The sequence below is a fragment of the Gobio gobio genome, assembly GCF_949357685.1.
Source record: "Gobio gobio genome assembly, chromosome: 3".
In the NCBI taxonomy this organism is placed as follows: domain Eukaryota; kingdom Metazoa; phylum Chordata; class Actinopteri; order Cypriniformes; family Gobionidae; genus Gobio; species Gobio gobio.
In genome coordinates, this window is record NC_137099.1 from 25,533,347 (window position 1) to 25,552,446 (window position 19,100).

At 37.7% G+C, this 19,100-nt stretch overlaps 1 protein-coding gene across 1 annotated transcript; it reads left to right on the plus strand.

Annotated features, from left to right (window-relative positions):
* Positions 1 to 500: 500 nt before the first annotated feature.
* Positions 501 to 18,446, plus strand: n4bp2 (NEDD4 binding protein 2). Its single transcript, XM_079813619.1, has 16 exons — positions 501 to 903; positions 1,662 to 2,595; positions 3,349 to 3,473; positions 4,684 to 4,772; positions 5,063 to 5,139; positions 5,314 to 5,466; positions 5,698 to 8,078; positions 9,549 to 9,634; positions 9,767 to 9,812; positions 10,644 to 10,810; positions 10,894 to 11,018; positions 15,546 to 15,672; positions 15,762 to 15,944; positions 16,930 to 17,098; positions 17,219 to 17,342; positions 17,600 to 18,446. The coding sequence occupies exons 1-16, from the start codon at positions 630 to 632 to the stop codon at positions 17,643 to 17,645; spliced, it is 5,106 nt and encodes a 1,701-aa protein (XP_079669745.1). The 5' UTR covers positions 501 to 629; the 3' UTR covers positions 17,646 to 18,446.
* Positions 18,447 to 19,100: the final 654 nt, after the last annotated feature.

The window sequence follows — 19,100 nt, forward strand, 5'->3', positions numbered from 1 at the left end:
TTTTTTAATAATAACAATCTTGAGGAATGGGACAAAAAAAGGTTACATTTGTAATCTTTTCTAAATAAGGAGAGAATAACAGTGTGCAGATCTTTTTTGTATTATCTGATATATTATTTTGATCTTGCACCTGGCTATTGGATGTGCGCACCTTGATTTGTTTATGGAACATAAAATTATTTTTGGATACGTTTGTGAAAAATATTTAGAGGTAACCCTATATTTATTTGACGTTTAATCCCCTGCCTCTTCTGTTTATTTAAAGAGAAGAATTTACATTAGTTTGCATAATTGTAGGCCTATTGTATAGATTATTATTTTGTATATACATTTGCTTATCTTGTTTGAAAGCCTAAAAGCCTAACCAAGACTTGTGTTTGAAGACTCAGTACTCAATGCTTGTGTAAGCGTACTTGGCAGTAAATCTCACATTCTTCCATGTAGGTTTTCTTGCTCATCACTCAAACTCAAAAGGTTGTTTTATGCTGTTTCCATCCACTAGAGACGCTGTAGTATTTTTGCTTCTCCGTTGAGAGTTGTTCGTCTGGTTTTCTTTTACTTTCCTTCCTCTAGAAAAACTTGTAAACATTGGATTTATCGTAGGTGTCTTGTAAACGGGGCACAACAGAATGCCAAAGAAAAAGAAAAACGGACTGAGTCCGTCCCGAGGCCCGATGCAGGCGGCCGAGTACGGGAGCGGTTCCGAGAATCGAGCACACGGAGCAAATGGATCTTTTGCAACCCGGGCGGACTCGTCATATAATAACTTTGGGTCCACGCAGTCCAGGAGTGGTCAGTTGGAATCTCAAAGACGAGACGAAATCATCCAGAGCATGCAGGAGATGTTTTCACATCTGGACCCAGAAGTCATTTACATGGTACTCTCAGAGGCAGATTTTAAAGGTAACTTAAGTGTAAATGGTCACTACTGGCTGAAATTGTAGCAATTTTAGTAATGTTAGTCTGATTAAAGTTAGTTGTGGTAACATTACTAGACCGCACACAGACAAAAGATGTAACAGACAAAAGTGTGTGTGTGTGTGTGTGTGTGTGTGTGTGTGTGTGTGTGTGTGTGTGTGTTACATCTTTTGTTGCTCTTTCTATCTTAAGCTGGTAGATTTGTTTTGGAACTGGGTGGCTGGTTTCTGGCTGGTCTTCACTTGCTGCTTTGTTGTTGGTCAAAGATGGCTAAAGATCAGCTTGGACCACCTTATGACCATCTTAGACCAAATAAAAACCAGCTACATGTACCAAAAGCTACCAACCTCACTTGGACTTATGCGATTAGCATTGTATTTTCCGTATATTATTATTTTATATTATAATATTATAATGACATACACTACCGGTCAAAAGCTTTTAATAATTATGATTTTTTTACATGTTTTTTTAAAAACATCTTATTCCAAACAAGGTTACGTTTATTTGATCAAAAATATAGTATAAACAGTAACATTGTGAAATATTATTACAATAATTTTAACATCTAAAATAACTGTTTTCAGTTAAATATGTATTTAGGATGCATGTTTTATATATATATATATATATATATATATATATATATATATATATATATATATATATATATATATATATATATATATATATATATATATATATATATATATAATTAATTTTCTTCTTAATCTCTGCAATAGTGGACAATGCGATGGATTCCCTTTTGGAGCTGTCAGATGCTGCTGAGGGAATAGTCCCACCCCCTCCTCCTGTCTCAGGGTTTGAGCAGGCTGCTGCTCTTTTGGGTACTAACACCACTCAGACAGACCTCTTCAGTGGAACGGCAGAGAATTTTGCCTTTTCAAACCAGCCTGCATCTCAGCCGGAGCTCAGTCCGGGTGAAACACACCTGACAGAAGAGTTTGATGCTCTCATAGATCAGGAACTTCAGACTTTGACGTCACAGCAGACACAAGCTAGCTCCCATCCTCTAATGCCCTCCATTTCTCTCTCTTCTCTACCTCCTCCTTCTCAATCAATCCCTCACTCCTCGCTGCCTCTTACATCCCAGACTCAGCTTACAGCTCCTCAAACCTTACCAGAGCAGACTGAGCAGGCCTGTTACTCTGACCCCGGGCTTAGTGAGGCCCGTGGCGGTAATTCACCTGTGAATGAATTAAGTTTCGGTGGGGTCCATATCCCAGAGACGAAAACCATATCTCTTGACTTCAGTCACCTAACAGTGGAGGCTAGCTCTACTAAACCACGGACCTCTGCCTTTCAGGTTTACCGTAGACCAGACCCGCTCTCTAACCACACAGCGGCAATGCAGCATCAAGAAGCACTCCGCACACCTGCCATGTTCTGGAACACTCAGGCTGCTGAGTTTCATCCCCGCGCTGTGGGGCCGTCCTTCATTACACCAGTCATTCCTAACCCCAACCCATGGCGCTCTAACCCCCTTCCTGCTGCTCAGTGGTTGGCTCATGGACCTATCAGACAAGCACCTCTGAAGCCTTCTGCAACCGTACCAAAGTCATGGACTCTGCCCCCTAGGAACAGACTCAAATTGGAAGGGCAGGTGTTGGTGTTACTTAGAGGGGCTCCTGGATCAGGCAAAACCACTCTTGCCAAGTAAGCAAACATTTTCATAGCCGTTTATCATTTTATTTCAAAGAGATTTTTTGGGGGCGTTTAAGTTGGCATATAATGGCATATAATATCATTTTAATTTTTTTGATAAACAACTTATTCCATGAGAGCAGTTCATGACGTACAACACTCCCTTATAAGAAAATAGATTTCCTTAGGGAAAGATATAATAAAGTCTCTTGAGAATGGAGTTAGAATTAATTTAGAAAGTGCTAACAGAATTAGATAGATTGTCCTTCGGTTATACTTCATGGGTAGGAAATTTTCCATGTAGTGGTATCAAATGTTCTTTTTATGATAATTGGTAAAGGTTTTTTCATGGCACATGAATTTATCACAGTATTGTATTGAATGATAAAACAGGCTGCAAGACAAACTTTAATGTTTTGCTAGTTTAGGTAAAATTTTTTTTTTTTTTTACTTATTCAACTCCAAAAAGAGCATTTAAAAAACGAAATTAAGTTTTAAATAAATACTAAAATTAAAATAAATAAACATACAATCAATGTTTGAACCTCCTGTGGAGCAGAAGGGCAAAAGATGTTGTCATTTTACAGACCATTAAAGGAATCATGCATGATAATTATCAAAGTATACCGTACTGCCGAATATCAGCACATAAATTGCCTGTAATTAGCTTTTGGAGATTAACAACACTGGCAGATAAAACATTTAGAATATGGTTCTATTGAAATTAATACAATGTATACATTTTATTCTCTCCTTGCTGTCCAGTGCTATGTTGGCACAGAATCCTGGAGGGGTTGTATTGAGCACTGATGAGTATTTCACTCGAAATGGACCGTACCAATTTGAACCAAATTTACTAGGAGAGGCCCATGAGTGGAATCACCAGAGAGGTGAGTATTACAGGCCTGTTTAGTTCAAGCCAAAGCAAAATGACACAAAAATGTGTACGTTTAATTATTTTAATTTCCAGTTATTTACTACCCATTGACTAGACAGTCTAACCCTAAAGGTGATGTGTGCAGATTTGTTGAGATCTTTTTCAAAATTCATTACATATTCCAGCTTAATATGCTAAAAACAACTATAAGTAAGCCATTTGTATGCCAATCTTCTTGAAAATTATGAACTTTCCATTGCATTGTCAAAACATTGCTTGATTGTTTGAGAGACTCAATGAGCCTGACATGGCAACATTGGCGCAACCAATGTGTGAGTTTGGTATGGGACAGGAGGCCCCAATTTACTTTAAGCAAAATTAAAAAAAAAAGTGGTATGACATCATTTTGAACAAAATCAGTCCATAAAGAAATTTGTTTGGAATGCATTTGGGGAGTTTAATAATGCTTGTCAAAACAAACTTTCTGGAAAAGTTTGCTCTGTCTTGTAACCGCCTTCAAAATACCATTGGTCTCTGCCGATTATGTAATGGGTAGGTGCGCTCTGCGGCTCTGCCTTTTTTTGTTATCAAAATCTTAATTTCTTCTGTTCAGTCCGTCCAGGTCAGACGTGATTAAGTAAATGAACACACTAAAGAGCTGCTTTATAGTTGAAATTGAAGTTGTACTTCTAAGTGAAAGCGATACTGACACCATTTTTTTCATGTTATAATTATTTATAAAAATAAGTAATATAAGTAAAAATACTGTAAAGGTGCTTCATTTAAAGCACTCTATTGTATAAAGTGCTATATAAATATATTTATTTTCTTAGCTGCACCACTGTTATATTTGTGGCGTGTTTATTTATTATGAACACTTATTTAGTTATGGAGAAGAGAGTGCAGCACTTATTTACATATTTATTTAAACGTTGCTCCGTGTTAGCCTGGGTCGTGTTGAGGTGTTTGCTAACCGTATACTGCTGCCAAGGCATTTCAAACTTCTTTTTACCCCTAAGAGAAGAATGAAAAATAACTTTGTAGTAAGTATATTGGGGCCTTACCTGTTTTGCTGACAAATGGCAGACAGTTAAAGTGTTTGAAAACAGTCATTATTGTCATATTTTCGCTACTCTGCTTGGTACCACTGTTGCCACATAAATTACACACTTCACCTTTAATCTTGATATAATCTAATGTCTTTGTGGTGATCAACATTTCAGCAAAAGATGCTTTTGAAAAAGGCCAGTCACCCATCATAATAGACAACACCAATATGCAATGTTGGGAGATGAAACCATACGTTGCCATGGTGAGCAATTTACTTTGAAACCCATAGTATGAAATAAGCTATTAATGTCAAGTATCAGACAATGACCATATTGTTTTGTAGTGTTACAATTTGCTGTTAATTTACCAGATTAAATTTTTCAAGTTGAAAGTTTATTGTATCATGCCACACAAGTATACATTACTGTAGATTTTATTTCTTGGATTAACTTTAGAATGTTTCACACTTTACAATGTACAAAAACATGAACCACAAACAGATTCACACAGGTATATTATGCTGATTGTAGCCTTTCCTTTTCCTTCTCCTAGGCACTGAAACATGGGTATAAGGTGCTGTTTCGTGAGCCAGATACCTGGTGGAAAACGAAACCTAGAGAGCTGGAGAAGTATGTTAAACATGAAACATTAAACAAAATTCATACAACTCATTTATTAACAGGTCTCTTTACACTGGTTTTGTTGGGAGCCCTTAAATAAACAAAGTACAATCACAAATGTGATCCATTGCTTTTATGACACAATTACAAGTCCAACTCTCTCTATTCACCCTCTCTGTGAAGGCGCACAAGGCACCAAGTAACAAAGGAGAAGATCCGACGCATATTAGAACGATATGACCGATTTGTCTCTGTCCAGAGCATCATGAATTCACAAAGACCAGAACCAGTGCCAAGTGTTGTGGATTTGACCCAAACAGAGACTGAGCAAACACAGTGAGCATATGCATTATATTATTTTTACTGAGTATTTTCAATATAAAATAAAGCCATGGTCTATGTTCACACAGCAGGAGATTTTGCTTGTCTAACAATACGTACAATTTGAGTAACTTATTAGCTGTTAGTAACTATCAAAACACTGACTGTGTGAAGCCATCAATAATTATGTATTTATATATATCTTTGTATTTAAACAACAGTATGTATTTCTCTCATTTCCTTCAGGCAATCTTTACCCCCTGGCCTCAGTCATCCTGATCTTGTTGGTGACTCTGGGTTGAGCAAACTTAACACACATCTTTCCTCATCTCTCCCCGATGTGTCCTCTGTTAGGCAGACTTGCAGTGCTATTTCTGCAGGCGAGGAAGAAGGTGAAATAGTCTCCTACAGTTCCAAGGAGTCCGTGTTTTTGCATGAGAACATTCTGGAAGGGTCTGGAACACCTCAGTCTGATCTGATTGATGCTGAAGGGTTGGACTTGGAGCTAGATCTTCTGGACACCGATAAAAACTTGAGTAGCAGGAAAACTGAAGAATTGGAAAAAGTGTCAGCACACGAGAACATTTCGAAGCTGCCTGTGGCATTTTCAGAGTCCATTGCTCAGCGTGTGAGGAGGGACCGAGTGAATCATAGAAATGCCCTTGGAAGTAGTGAACCTGAGAACTTTGACCCCAGTGTTGACTCTTCAGGGCAGGATAAGGAGGAAGGATGTGAAGGTGAGTCGGTTACTGAGGTAGTAAGGCCAGAGCTGTTGGATTTTGTGGGGGACTGGCCACTGGAATCTCAAGGTCAACGTCAAGGAAGACGTCAGAATTTAAGGAATAAAATTGTTAAGAACACTGTTTTGGAATCCAGTGTTGTTGAACACAAAGATAACACTTCTTCTGATGAAGAAAAGCATTCTGACACTGACAAGCAGAATGCAGTTGAATTTCAAAAACTTGTAGATCTACTGCAAGGTGGGAGAAACTCTCCAGGTTTTTACCAAGATCCAACTCCAAGTAAACTGAATAATCTGCATACCCCTTCCTTCAGTGGAAAACAGGGTAACTTGAACTGCCCTGAACTCCCTGACTGTGTGCTGGGAAGGATGTTTTCTGAGTGCACTGACCCAAAAAAGGATTACTCGAATTCTCCAAGTACATCAAAACAGAGAGCAGAACCGATTGAGCAGTCTAGTCTAGTGTCTGCTAAGAATAGCACACTGGAAGAGGTTGAGCAGGAGGACAACGTAGCGTCAGAGGAGAAATGCAGAATGAGCCCAAATGTCCAAGAAACTCTCTGTTCAAAGGTTGCCATAGACTCTGAGAGCAGTCTGGAGAGACGTAGAGGTCTTAGCCGAAGAGTAGGGAAATCTTGTAAATTGGCACTTACCTTCACCAATCAAAGCCCTTCATCACCCTGCTCACCATCTCCAGTTATTTCACATCTGCCCTCTGATCTTCCACCTACAGGCGAAACACCTTCATTGCCCATGGTGTCATGTCACAGTGCCTCAGCCCAAACAAACCCTCAGGACTTTGCTTTGCTTTGGCGAATTGACCAACTGAAATGTTCTGAATCACCTTTGGACTTATCTAGTAGCAGCATGTTTGTTTTGGAGGGGAACTCTTCACGTTTCACCCCAAAAGCAAATGAAGAGGAGTCTGCCTGCCAGCAGAGAGTGCCGTACCCGGTGGTCCATGAGAAAGGTTCTCAGGTGGAAGAGAATGACTTTAGAGAATCCCACTCTAAACAACAAAACCTTGAGATTCTGAGCCGCCATTTCAGACGTGTCTCCATGGATATTCTGGAGGACCTTTATGAGAAGTGCCATCAAGATATGGAGTGGACAACTAACCTGTTGCTAGATTCTGGAGAACAGCTGTATAAAGATGATGAGGATGACAAAGTTAGCTTGGGCTCTTTGGTTCCTGAGAAAGAGTCATGTGAACCTATAGAACCTTTGGAAACCGTGATAGGCTCAGAAAGTGACCAGGCTAGAGCTGTGTGCTCTGAAGACTCCAGCAACAGTTCAGCAAGTAGCATCAGTCCAAAGTCCCAAGAAACTAACCTTAGTGACGTTAGCCAAGCTGATGATGATTGGAGCCCAGGTCAAAGTTCACAAAGTGAAGCTGAAGGATCTGATGAAGCCAGCATAACAAAGGAAAATTTTGAGCCTGAACCTTCCTTTGGATCTTTAAAGCAGCCGACAGAAGACATTAAAGTACAACCAGAGGTTCCAGCACCCGAACAACGGCCAGACAAAACAGGCCCGCAAGGTCTAGGGCAGCAAGAGATATTAGTGTCACAAAGTGAGCAAGTTGTTCAATGCCCGGAGGGAGCATTGATGGAATGGAATGAAGATGTGGGAGGAGAGATATTTAAGGAGGATGAAGAGACAAAGGCAGAGGTAAATGCCATAACACAGTCATTACTGTATCAGATTGACGAAATGGAGCGCAAAGAGGAAGAGAAAAGGAAGGAACTGGAAAATGAGAAAAAGAGAACTGGACAGGGGAGAAGAGAGCCAAGTTCAATGGACATACAAAGCCTGGAGCTGAAACTTCCAACTGAACTTGCATTGCAGCTCACTGAGCTTTTTGGACCTGTTGGTGTCAGTCCAGGTAATCAAACATCTAATCAGTATGTCAAATTTATCATTAGTGTATTAGTGTATCACTTAATCCAGTGTCCAGTGACCTCAAGTGGCGTCCCAACACAATACCAAACCTCTAACTCATAGTAATTTTTTTTTCTTTAAATTGTTTTTGAAGATTGGGGCTTGGCACATGACTTACCCATGTTGGAATTTGTTAAATTTGGCTAGCTTCTACCAAGTGACTACAATTTTGTAATTTACTACAAAATTTGGCAGGACCCTTGGCTTTTAACGACAACAGCAACAAGTGCTTTCTCTTTTAAAAGTTAACCTCCATTTATTTTGCATTCATAACTGTGTTATTATATGGTTAGTTCTATTTTATTATTTTCATTAAGCATAGTTTTTCCTTGCTTTTCAATTATCACCATGACCAGTTGGGAACCCTCACACTAAACCATTGTGTTCCATAAAGCTAGAAATGCACTGATTGACCGGCCAGCGACCGGAATTGGTTGATTTTCTGCATGCTCGGCCCAGTGACTGGCCGGTCAGTCTCACATCTTTCCGATTCGTGGCACACCCAACTCCTCTCACTCGTCTCATTTGCTCTGGTTAAATAATGCTTGTATTGCGAATAATTTTACTAATTCCCACAGGTTTCGCACTCACACCAAAAGCGCACGCACCACTGATCCTTATAATGGGATCACACATTAGGCCACCTCTTAAACAGCTTGTGAGTCGCAAGTACCAAAATGAGTGGCTAACAACTACACAAAATACACACACACACACACGAGTATTCAGTTAAACACAGTCAGTTCTGGTATGTAAATAGTTGAGAAAGATAACGCATGTTGTTTAACATTATATTGGATCCGTGCATAAACTCTTAAAGTGACAGCAGTCTTATATTCTTGCTGCTGTCTGTCATGGTAATCAAAGAACAAAAGACAAAGAAAAGAGAGAAAACTCTCTGCTCTTGACTGAATAGCTTTTGTAACTTAATTGTAAGCATTAATCTGTATTTAATATTTACAACAAAGACAGTGTTATTTTACATTTGATTACTTTAATTTCATTAGTATTCCTTACCTGAATACTAACCTACTGTTAGACCCACCTGAAAGACTGTTGTTTGCAATTTGTTTATTTGTTTTTATTTAATTACTGACTTTTTACTTGCCTTTTTATGAAAGTAAAATTTTGCATTTAAGAAAAGTAGATTTTTGTTTGCATATGCTGTCAATTATAGATCTTAGAAAGAAAATTGGAATCGGCAAAAATCCCTATCGGAAGGTCACACTTATACAATTCGAAATCGCCCAAGTAAATTTCAATTGATGCTTCTCTAGCAAAAGTTATATTTATACTTTATACGTTATCTATTTATTTCTATGAACAGCTACCACTTTTAAACAAGTAACCATGTCAGCCCTCAATTCACACTCATAAAAGTGTATTAAAATCTCTGAACTCCATATGGCTGCAGGTGCGTTTTCATCAGATGACTGTGCAGTGCAAATAGACCTGAACTTGGCCAAACTTCTGCACCAGAAATGGAAAGCGACTATTCAAGTGAGTTGAGTTCACAAATTTTGATCTCAGTTTTTGGATATTAACCTACAAAACAAATAGCATTTTTTTTTTTTATGTGACTGATTCTCAATCTCAATGTAAAACTTAACTGGTGTCTGTTGTCTTTGGCAGGAGAAGCACAGGCAGGCAGCTCTGTCCTATCAGCTAATGCACGAGAGTGAGACCGCTTATTCTCGCAGTACACACAAACACAAAGAGAATGTAAATGTACATCATGTCCTAACCAGTAGTAATAAAATAAAACGTTAAGAGATAAATCACATCTCTTCCGTTTTAATCTCCCAATCCAGCTGTGACTGTGCTGGTCAGTCACACCCAGAGTGAAATCTTAACGTCCACAATTTTGCCCTCATAGCTGCTTCAAACATCACATATGATTGGAATGGTGTGTTTGGCCCTGATTTTGTTGTTTGGTGCAGTATTTAACCTTCAGTACTTGGTCTCTCTCTCCCTCTCTCTCTCTATACATATACACACTACAAACACAAAATGTCAACCTCAGGAGGTCAAATTAAATGTTGTTTATTCTAAATACAGTTTAAGACAATGATATATGTGATTGTTTTCTACTAATAAACAATACATTGCCATCAAAATTTCATAGACAAAATTTATATAATATAAACAATTATATGTGAAAGTGACAGAAGAGTCAAAGAGTCTGAAGAATAAAATTAGTTAATAGTTAAAAATACAATTTTACTACAACTTATGTCAAACATTTTTACATTGTTGATTTTGTCGGAAACCTCTAAAGTGGGAAAGTCCAAAATGGGAGACAATGTTATGTTCATTTTATGTTAATAATAGCTTATCTAACATAGTTCTCATAACAAAAAAGAAGGGATTTATTTGTGTAATGCTAAAAAAATGTAGTGAGACCCCAAATTGTACCCAATTTGTGCAAACTTCTCCATACTGGAAATAATCTTTCTCTGTTTCTCTTCTTTCCTATTCTATCAATCTTTCTGTTTTCTTGGTAATGAAGTTCCTGTCCAATGGGGTGAATCGCAGGGAAACAAAACCAGGCTGAGGGACCAATTAGGTTTACGTGAAGAAATTCCTTTTATGGATCACTGGGCTGCATCCTCTGCTCCTGTCTCACTGAGAAACATCATGATTGAAGAGCAGGTCATGCAAGACTGCATGGAGAAGGTAACAGTCACACATAGGCACTCGCATTCAATCACTGCCTAGAACCGTAAAAGTAGTGAAAATGAGATCTGTTTTTGTTTTAGTCCAGGTCAAGTCGGAGGGACCTGGATAAGAAAGACGGTGCAGCCAAGCTGAAGGAGAACCAGCTGTTTTCCACGTTCCCCACCATAGACCAACATTTTCTCAGGGATATCTTCAGAGATCACAAGTGAGAATATGATATATAGTGATAGACTGATATATATTGGCCAACATTAGCAATATTTTTAACTCCCACTTGTGTCAGTTCACATCAAATTTGCTGTAATTTAATAGTATTGAATATATACAAAGTCCCTTTCAGGCAAGTCATTTCACTCAGCGGCCTTCTTTTAAGCGCAGCTATTTGTGCAAGTGCAGCTCTTATCTCTTTGAATGGGAAACGTCAAATTCTCCCAAGCATATGATTACATTTCGTATTTGAAATCACCAGTGAAATCTGACCACAACTGTCTAATAAATTTGGTTTATAAATGCTCAAATCATAATAAAAAAAGATGACATTTTCAGGCTGGACCAGCCAATGCGCATGCGTGGTCCTAAATGCGTCTCGGGAACACTGACTGTTTCTATGGAAACTGGAGCTTCTGATGGCAGCTGCAGTGACTTTACCAATTGCCAACTGGCTCTTTTACTTAGAAGGCGGGACTAATTTCGCCATATTGCATGTTGCACATTCTCCCATTCATAGTAATACGAGTGCACTGTCTTCGTATATCTACAGTCTTTGGTGTATATCAGCAATATCTGAGGCATCGGCCACTGTGGTTTCTAGATAACGGTGTTGGCATCTGCAATTAAGAAACCTAGCTGGTAGCAAGACATGAGCAATCATTTCTGAGAACCCCTGTAACCCTGTGCCTGTAATAAGAGGTCTGGAAGTTGCTTTAGATTAAAACCTCTATGCTTTGTAATGATTGCAACATGATATGGCTTTAACAATACATTTAATGATTATAGTTTAATGCATTTAAGAGTGAAATTGAATATTCATTCTGTCTGAAATAATGCAGAATGGGACTTGATTTTGTCTACTGGGTTGTGAAAAGTGGACATTCTAATGTTTAGAATTGTTGGATAGTGATGTTTTTTATGAAAATGTTATTTTCCCCACCTTTGTGGGCATTTCACAGGCAAGATTTTCCATTTTTGGTAACACTTTACAATAACTTTCATTACTAAATCATTCACAAACATATTACTTTATAAAACTTACATTATATAATATAACAAATCATTAGTTTAACTATATATTCACAAAGCTAGAAATATGAGATAATGTGCTTGTTAGTGTTTACTAATGAACTTATTAAACATTACATGTTTATTGGTTAACAGATCATTATTCAATGTAAATTAAAATGCTTACAAATGTCATTAAACTTTCAATTCATATGATCATGCACTTCTTCAAATCTACAAATGTCATTAAACTTTAGTTCATATATTATCTAATGCACTTTTCTTTTACATTTACAAATGCAAAAAGATGTCTGGTAGCTATGAGTGATCCAGATGTTAAAAAAAATTCAACAATATAAGAATGACTGGTCCCACTTTATATAAACTATAATGTTCATAGTCAATAAAAATGACTTGTTAGGTGCAATGTACTTACTGTGTTCATGTTTTTTTCTTGCAAAAAAAAACACTTTTGCTGCTATTGAGGTGTGATACGGGTAAGGTTAGGGACAGATTTGGTGGTATGGGCAGGTTTAAGGCTTGGTTAAGGATTCAACAGTGTACAGGGGTCAATTTGCCCAAAAAGTCCAATGCCCATAAAGGTACTAAATAATTAATAAGAAACATTTACATATGTAGTATAGTTTCAACTTTAGAATGGGTACTGCAAAAACATGAACAAATAATTGATAAATTATTTATAAATTTGTTTAAATGGTGTGAATTCAGGTAATTTCAGGTTTTTGCCATTGAGATGACTACCCATAAAGGTACTAAATGATTAGTAAGCATTTATTAACATTTACAAATAATGAACTTCAACTTTAACTTTAGAGTGGGTACTGCAAAAACATGAACAAATAATTAATAAATAATTAATTTGTAAAAAAACACAAACCCACAACAAACGAAGACTAAATGTACCGGTATGGCCTTTACAGACTGGGGTTATGAGATAATGAATAATATGTTAAAGGGATAGTTCACCCAAAAATGAAAATTCTGTCATCATTTACTCACCCTCAAGTTGTTCCAGACCTGTATGAGTTTCTTTGTTCTGCTGAACACAAAAGAAGATATTTAGAAGAATGTCTGTAACCAAGCAGAGAGAGCAACTATTGACTACCATACATGTCATACAGGTTTGGAACAACATGAGGGTGAGAAAATGATGACAGAATTTTCATTTTTGGGTGACTATCCCTTTAACACAAATAGTGTGTGAAGTGCTTAAAATGACCAATTAAGATATTTTTAACTATATTCTTATTACAACATTTGTAAATGTAAAAAAAAGTGCATAAGATAATATATGAATCGAAGTTTAATGAGATTTGTTAGCATTTTATTTACATTAGATATCGATCTGTTCATCATTATGTAATCTGTAATAAGTTAATTTAAACATTAACAAGCATATATCATAGCTATTTGAATATATTTTAACTAATGATCTTTTAAGAATTATATTGTAATGCTGATCCAGAGATGACGAAGATGAAGGCAGGTTATAAGAATAACTGGATTTATTTAACAAGAAACTCCAACAATACAAAACAGTGTGCTGTGCACAAATATCAACCGACAATGAACTCAGGAACCAAAGAAACTTAAGTAGTGGTAGTGGTACATACAAGGTTAATAAGGAGACTCAGCTGAACTAAGAGAACTAATCATATCAGTAACCATGACACCTCATAAGTGGTGGGAAACTAGACAAATAAAAAGGTAACACTTTACAAAAGGTTATATTAGTTAACATTAGTTATTAAAAATCCAGCTATTCATGGTTTGTTCATGTTAGTTCACAGTGCATTTACTAATGTTCACAAGATTTTAATAATGAATTAGTAAATGTTGAAATTAACATTAACAAAGATAAATAAATGCTTTATAAGTGCAGTTCATTATTAGTTCATGTTAATAGTTAACTAATGGACCAGATTGTAAAGTGTTACCAATGAAACGCATGTGACTGAAAATTAATTTCATGACTAAAAGTCCATGAAAATGAAACAAACTAAACTGAACTGTGACAATACGCCCCCTCTCAGAAGGCGATAACTGAAGAGAAAAGGGAGGGATAGTGGGGGTTTTGGAGGCGGACGAGGTGATGGCACGGGGATGGTAAAAGGAGTGGGTGAAGGGCTGGAAAAAAGGGCAGGCAGACAGGCAGAAGAAGATCGTCGCTATGAAGGAGATGATGGCATGAATGTCCTGGTTGATGAGACCCAGAGCGAAGGGGTGGAGAGACGCAGCGCCGCGGATGGCTCCTAAGTCTGCAGTGCATGCAGGATGATGCTGACCAAGTTGGAGCCGGGAGAGACGAGGGAGCCTGGTGGAGCCGCAAGGCTGAGGGCCTCTGGTGGAGCCAAGGTTGGGAGGAGCCAAAGCGGTGCAGACATGGTGATGGGTCGAGGGGGAGCGAAAGGATCAGAGGTCAGAGGGGGAGACAAGGGATTCTCTCGCTTCGGCGCAGCTGGAGAATGCACGACCTGAGGCTTGACCACATCGCGAGGCATTACAGGGGAAGGCGAGGGGCTGCAGGCATACAGCTGAGGCTGGAGGACTGCCTGAGCTTTTTGGTGAAGGTGAAAGAGGAAAGCTGGATAATAATGTACAATATAATATGTGGATAATAATAATAATGGATAGTAATGTTAAATCCGTATAGTTCAGTGACACAGTTTTCAGTCTGGACAGAACCAACGGTGAAGGAGACTCAGGCAATGATGAAATTGATGATTCAGGGTGGGGTTGGATGGGAAGCAGTACCTTTGAACTCAGGTCTATTAGCCAGTCCTCCATATCCAGCTCCACCAGAGTTCCCTCTGTCATGGTGGTTGCTGGCTCACACCCTTGGTCAGACTTCCATTGAGGTGTCAGCTCCGCTGCGATGGTTGGCGCTGTTGTCCCAGGCTCTCTCTTTGTGGCAGGCGGAAGTTCTCCATCTGCGGGGGGCTCGGGCGAATTCTCCGTGGTCAAGGGTGGTGGTAGGCTGGGCTCTGGGTCTGGCTGTAGTCTGGATAAGGCTGTCCGCTGGGCTAGCTGGCAGAAACGTAGCGTGTAATCCAAAAAAGGATTTTGCGATTAAACCTTGCTGCGTAATCCATTTGTGGTCGTTTGTTCAAACTAAACTAAATTAAATTAAACTTAACAGAACCATGACATATATAATGGTTGTTACTTTTTTAATAATGAAGCTTTTAATCATTGTAATCCCTCTGATTTTCGAATTTTAAAAAAAAGTACATAATCATAGGAATTGAAAATTTAATGACATTTCTAAGCATTTCAATTTACATTAAATAATGATCTGTTAATTTTTATGTAATGTTTAATAAATTCATTTGTAAACATTAACAAACACATTATATCATATTTCTAGCTACGTGAATATATATTAACTAATGATCTGTTAAGCATTATATAATGTTTGTTAATTATTTATTAATGAAGGTTAATATAAAGTGTTACCCCAGTTACTCTCAACCATTTGTTTGTGTTTGTGTAGTTACTCTCTGGAGCAGACCGAACAGTTTTTACACACACTATTGGATGACGGGCCAGTCAAAAACGTAGTGGCTCCTGAACCTGCCCCTCAGTGCAGTGGTGTGCACAGACCTTCGAGCAAAGAGCGGGTGAGCACTCTACATGTGACCATATGGCATACTGAAATTAATCAAAAACCTTGAGTTGATTGTTGACACTTTTTGCCTCATTCCCTCAGAGATGGAAACCGAGAGATGGGGAGGTGGAAGCAACTCAATTCCAGGATTCGGAGGATCCGGAATATGAGGACTTCCGCACCGAGGCAACACTGCAGAGACGTCAGCAGATAGAATGTTTTAACAAGGCAGCTGAAGCCCATCGACAAGGACGCAAGGACGTGGCTAGTTTCTACGCGCAACAGGTTAAAAAGATGAATATTATAATGTGTGCAGAAAAGCTGATGTAAAACCAACACTAGTTTTGAGACAAACACTTTTGTTTTTAACCGTGTCCTAAGGTGCAAAGCGTCATTTCTTGTGGCAAGTCTGTCCACATTAAACACTGAACTACTCTGCACAATTAATTTAATATATAAGAGAAAGATTTCCCTGATGGATGGGTCCAGCAGTGTGCATTTTTTTATTCATCAAGTCTTAAAGGGATAGTTCACCTAAAAATGAAAATTAGCCCATGATTTACTCACCCTCGAGTCATCCTAGGTGTATATGACATTCATTCTTCTTTCAGACGAATAAAATCAGAGTTATATAAAAAATGTCCTGGCTCTTCCAAACTTTATAATAGCAGGGAATTGTTGCTTTGTTTTTGAAGTCCATAAAAGTGCATCTATCCATCATATAACTGCTCCACACGGCTCCGGGGGGTTAATAAAAGCCTTCTGAAGCGAAGTGATGCGTTTGTGTAAGAAAAATATCCATATTTAAAACTTTATAAAGTAAAATATCAAGCTTCCGCCAGGTCTGAAAAAAACTTAACTGGTGTGCAATGTCGTCAGACGTAGTGTAAGCATTTTGAACTGCGAAAGGCACTACACTTTTGCCATAAGTTGAATACGGAAGGCGATCTGGTGGAAGCTAGATAATTTACTTTATAAAGTTTTAAATATGGGTATTTTTCTTACACAAACGCATCACTTCGCTTCAGAAGGCCTTTATTAACTCCCTTTATTAAATTAATATTTAAGAATTATTAAATTAATATTTAAGAATTATTAAATTAATATTTAAGAATTATTAAATATTAACTTAATATTTAAGTAGATTGAGCATAGGGAGATTAACTAATTTATGCCTTTTGCGTCACATCTTATTTAAACTTAAATGCAGTGCTGTTCTTAGATCAGAACTCTTACTGAGTTTGTGTATATGCATTTGTGTATATGCTAGGGTCACATGCATGGAGAGAAGATGCGTGAAGCGAACCACCGAGCAGCCATGCAGATATTCCATCGAGTGAACACTTCACTTCTGCCTCAGAATATTCTAGATCTCCATGGACTGCATGTGGATGAGGCCCTTTACCATCTCAGTCAGGTGCTCACTGAAAAGAATTTGGGTATGTGAACCACAAACATGCATACATTTCTAAAAATAACAGTTTTTCAAGTGTAGTCAGCAGATGGATTGTATAGACTCCAGAGTCTGCCATTATCTTTAATTGATGTGTCTTTTGTAGAATGCCGTCAGGGTCTGTGTCGGCCTCAGCTGTCAATCATCACGGGAAAAGGCAATCACAGCCAAGGGGGAGTGGCACGCATTAGGCCTGCCGTACTAGACTACCTCAAAAACCAACACTACAGGTATTCTACTGCATCCAGTGCAATGTGTCTTTCTGAATGGTACATTGATTTAATAGATGCTACTGTAATGCCATTGCATGGAATGAAACTTCTTTTAGGTCTTGCATCTATTAAGTGTGTGTACATATCTTGGTCTTTTATTCAGAATATTCACAGAAATTCACAATAATATTTTGACTTGTAGAACCAGTTGTCATTATGTGTACACTTCATGTATCTTTTAATTTACATTTTACATTTTTCTCTCTTTCTTACAGTTATACTGAGCCTAAAACCGGATTGGTGCTGGTCACACTTCATTGAAAGAGTTTCTACAATGAAGCATTTACTTTTAGATTTCTCTCTTTCCACTGCCTTAATTCAAAACCTCTTCTCTGGGGACTAATAGTGCCAGTAATTATAATGTTCTTTTGTCTTTTAACTTCATAATTAAATCCGTAATTGTGCAAGAGTTTATCTAAGACATAAAAGTATCAAGGTACTACATATTTATACAGTGTTTTATATTGTATTGACCTGTATAAGGTGGGGGCTAAGTACTTAAGGTACTTAAGATGTTTGATATTTTATGTTATTATTGCACATTGTTTTGATCCATTCGTTTACTTTAAATGCCATGTCAGTTTTATAAGATCTAGCTTGTTGTGTTCAGAGTATTGGGGATGTCACAGGATGGCTTATTCTCTTCAGTGTTGATGTATATAGAAATATATTAATAGAGTTTCTGGAAATATAAATGCTGATCCTCAATCAGCTTTGCATTTTAGTTTGTTTGTGAGCAGCTTGAACAAATATGATGTGATCCTAGATCAGAATTACATACATTTTATGTCGCATTACAGTGCTGGTATGTGAGTTTTAGCTCAGCTTTAGTTTTTATATTTCCAGTTTAAAATGTTGATGCCACACATATTTTATAGACGTCTTAATGCTGCTATGCAAATCACAATTCTTATGTGTGAGAATTGTTCTGAAAAATATTTTTGTGATATTGTATATTTTGAACTTCAAAAGATTTTATATGTAAACTTTTGTTTTATTTTTGTTATTATAAATTATGGTTGGGGAAAAAAACTGAAGAGAAGAATAAAGACTTAACATGTACAAGTTTTGATTCTTTTGGTGAAATGAAAATGTGGTTTAATCAGCTCTAGGGCTTAGCGTAGCATGCGCTTGAAGCTCAATCACAGCTGAACATACATCCTCGTTTCTCTTTTCTCCATTTCCCCTTTAATCTGTAGAAACCGTTGGTGGGGGAAAATATAACTCAGCATGTTAAACGCTCAGTAGCTGACGTTTGTTTCAATTTGTAAAGGTCAGATTTCTCCATGATGAAAGTGGCAGCTGTTGAAGTGAATGCAGTGCGCTTCCTTTCCATAAGAGGGCGATGCTGTGTACTCTAACACTCAACCTAGCACTACTAGAGCACTAAAGTGATGACGTATTTTTGTAGGCCAACCTAGTTTGCATCATCCTGGTTCCTTTTGACAAAACCCATTGAGTTTTTTCCATTGGCTTTTTGATTACTGGAGAAATAAGCCCTGCGATCAACAAAATCTTCACAAAACATAGCTTTTATGAATTTTAAAGCCTGAATACAATCGGCAGGAAAAAAAAGCTAAATATTCAACGTCATCCCCTTTCAGCTTCTTTCAGTATTTATTTAAAAACATTTCCCTGAAAGTTTGAGTTACAACAATTTGCTAGATTAAATGCACAATACGGCTGTGAAAGTGGACTTGCATGTAGATTAGTTTT

What these genes read in the sequence shown, in the direction of transcription:
- n4bp2 (XM_079813619.1), top strand. Translation starts at nt 630, where the DNA reads ATGCCAAAGAAAAAGAAAAACGGACTGAGTCCGTCCCGAGGCCCGATG. An exon ending in TGAGTGGAATCACCAGAGAG is followed by an intron (nt 3,474 to 4,683) that starts GTGAGTATTACA and finishes TCAACATTTCAG; the next exon opens with CAAAAGATGCTTTTGAAAAA. An exon ending in CTATCAGCTAATGCACGAGA is followed by an intron (nt 9,813 to 10,643) that starts GTGAGACCGCTT and finishes TTGGTAATGAAG; the next exon opens with TTCCTGTCCAATGGGGTGAA.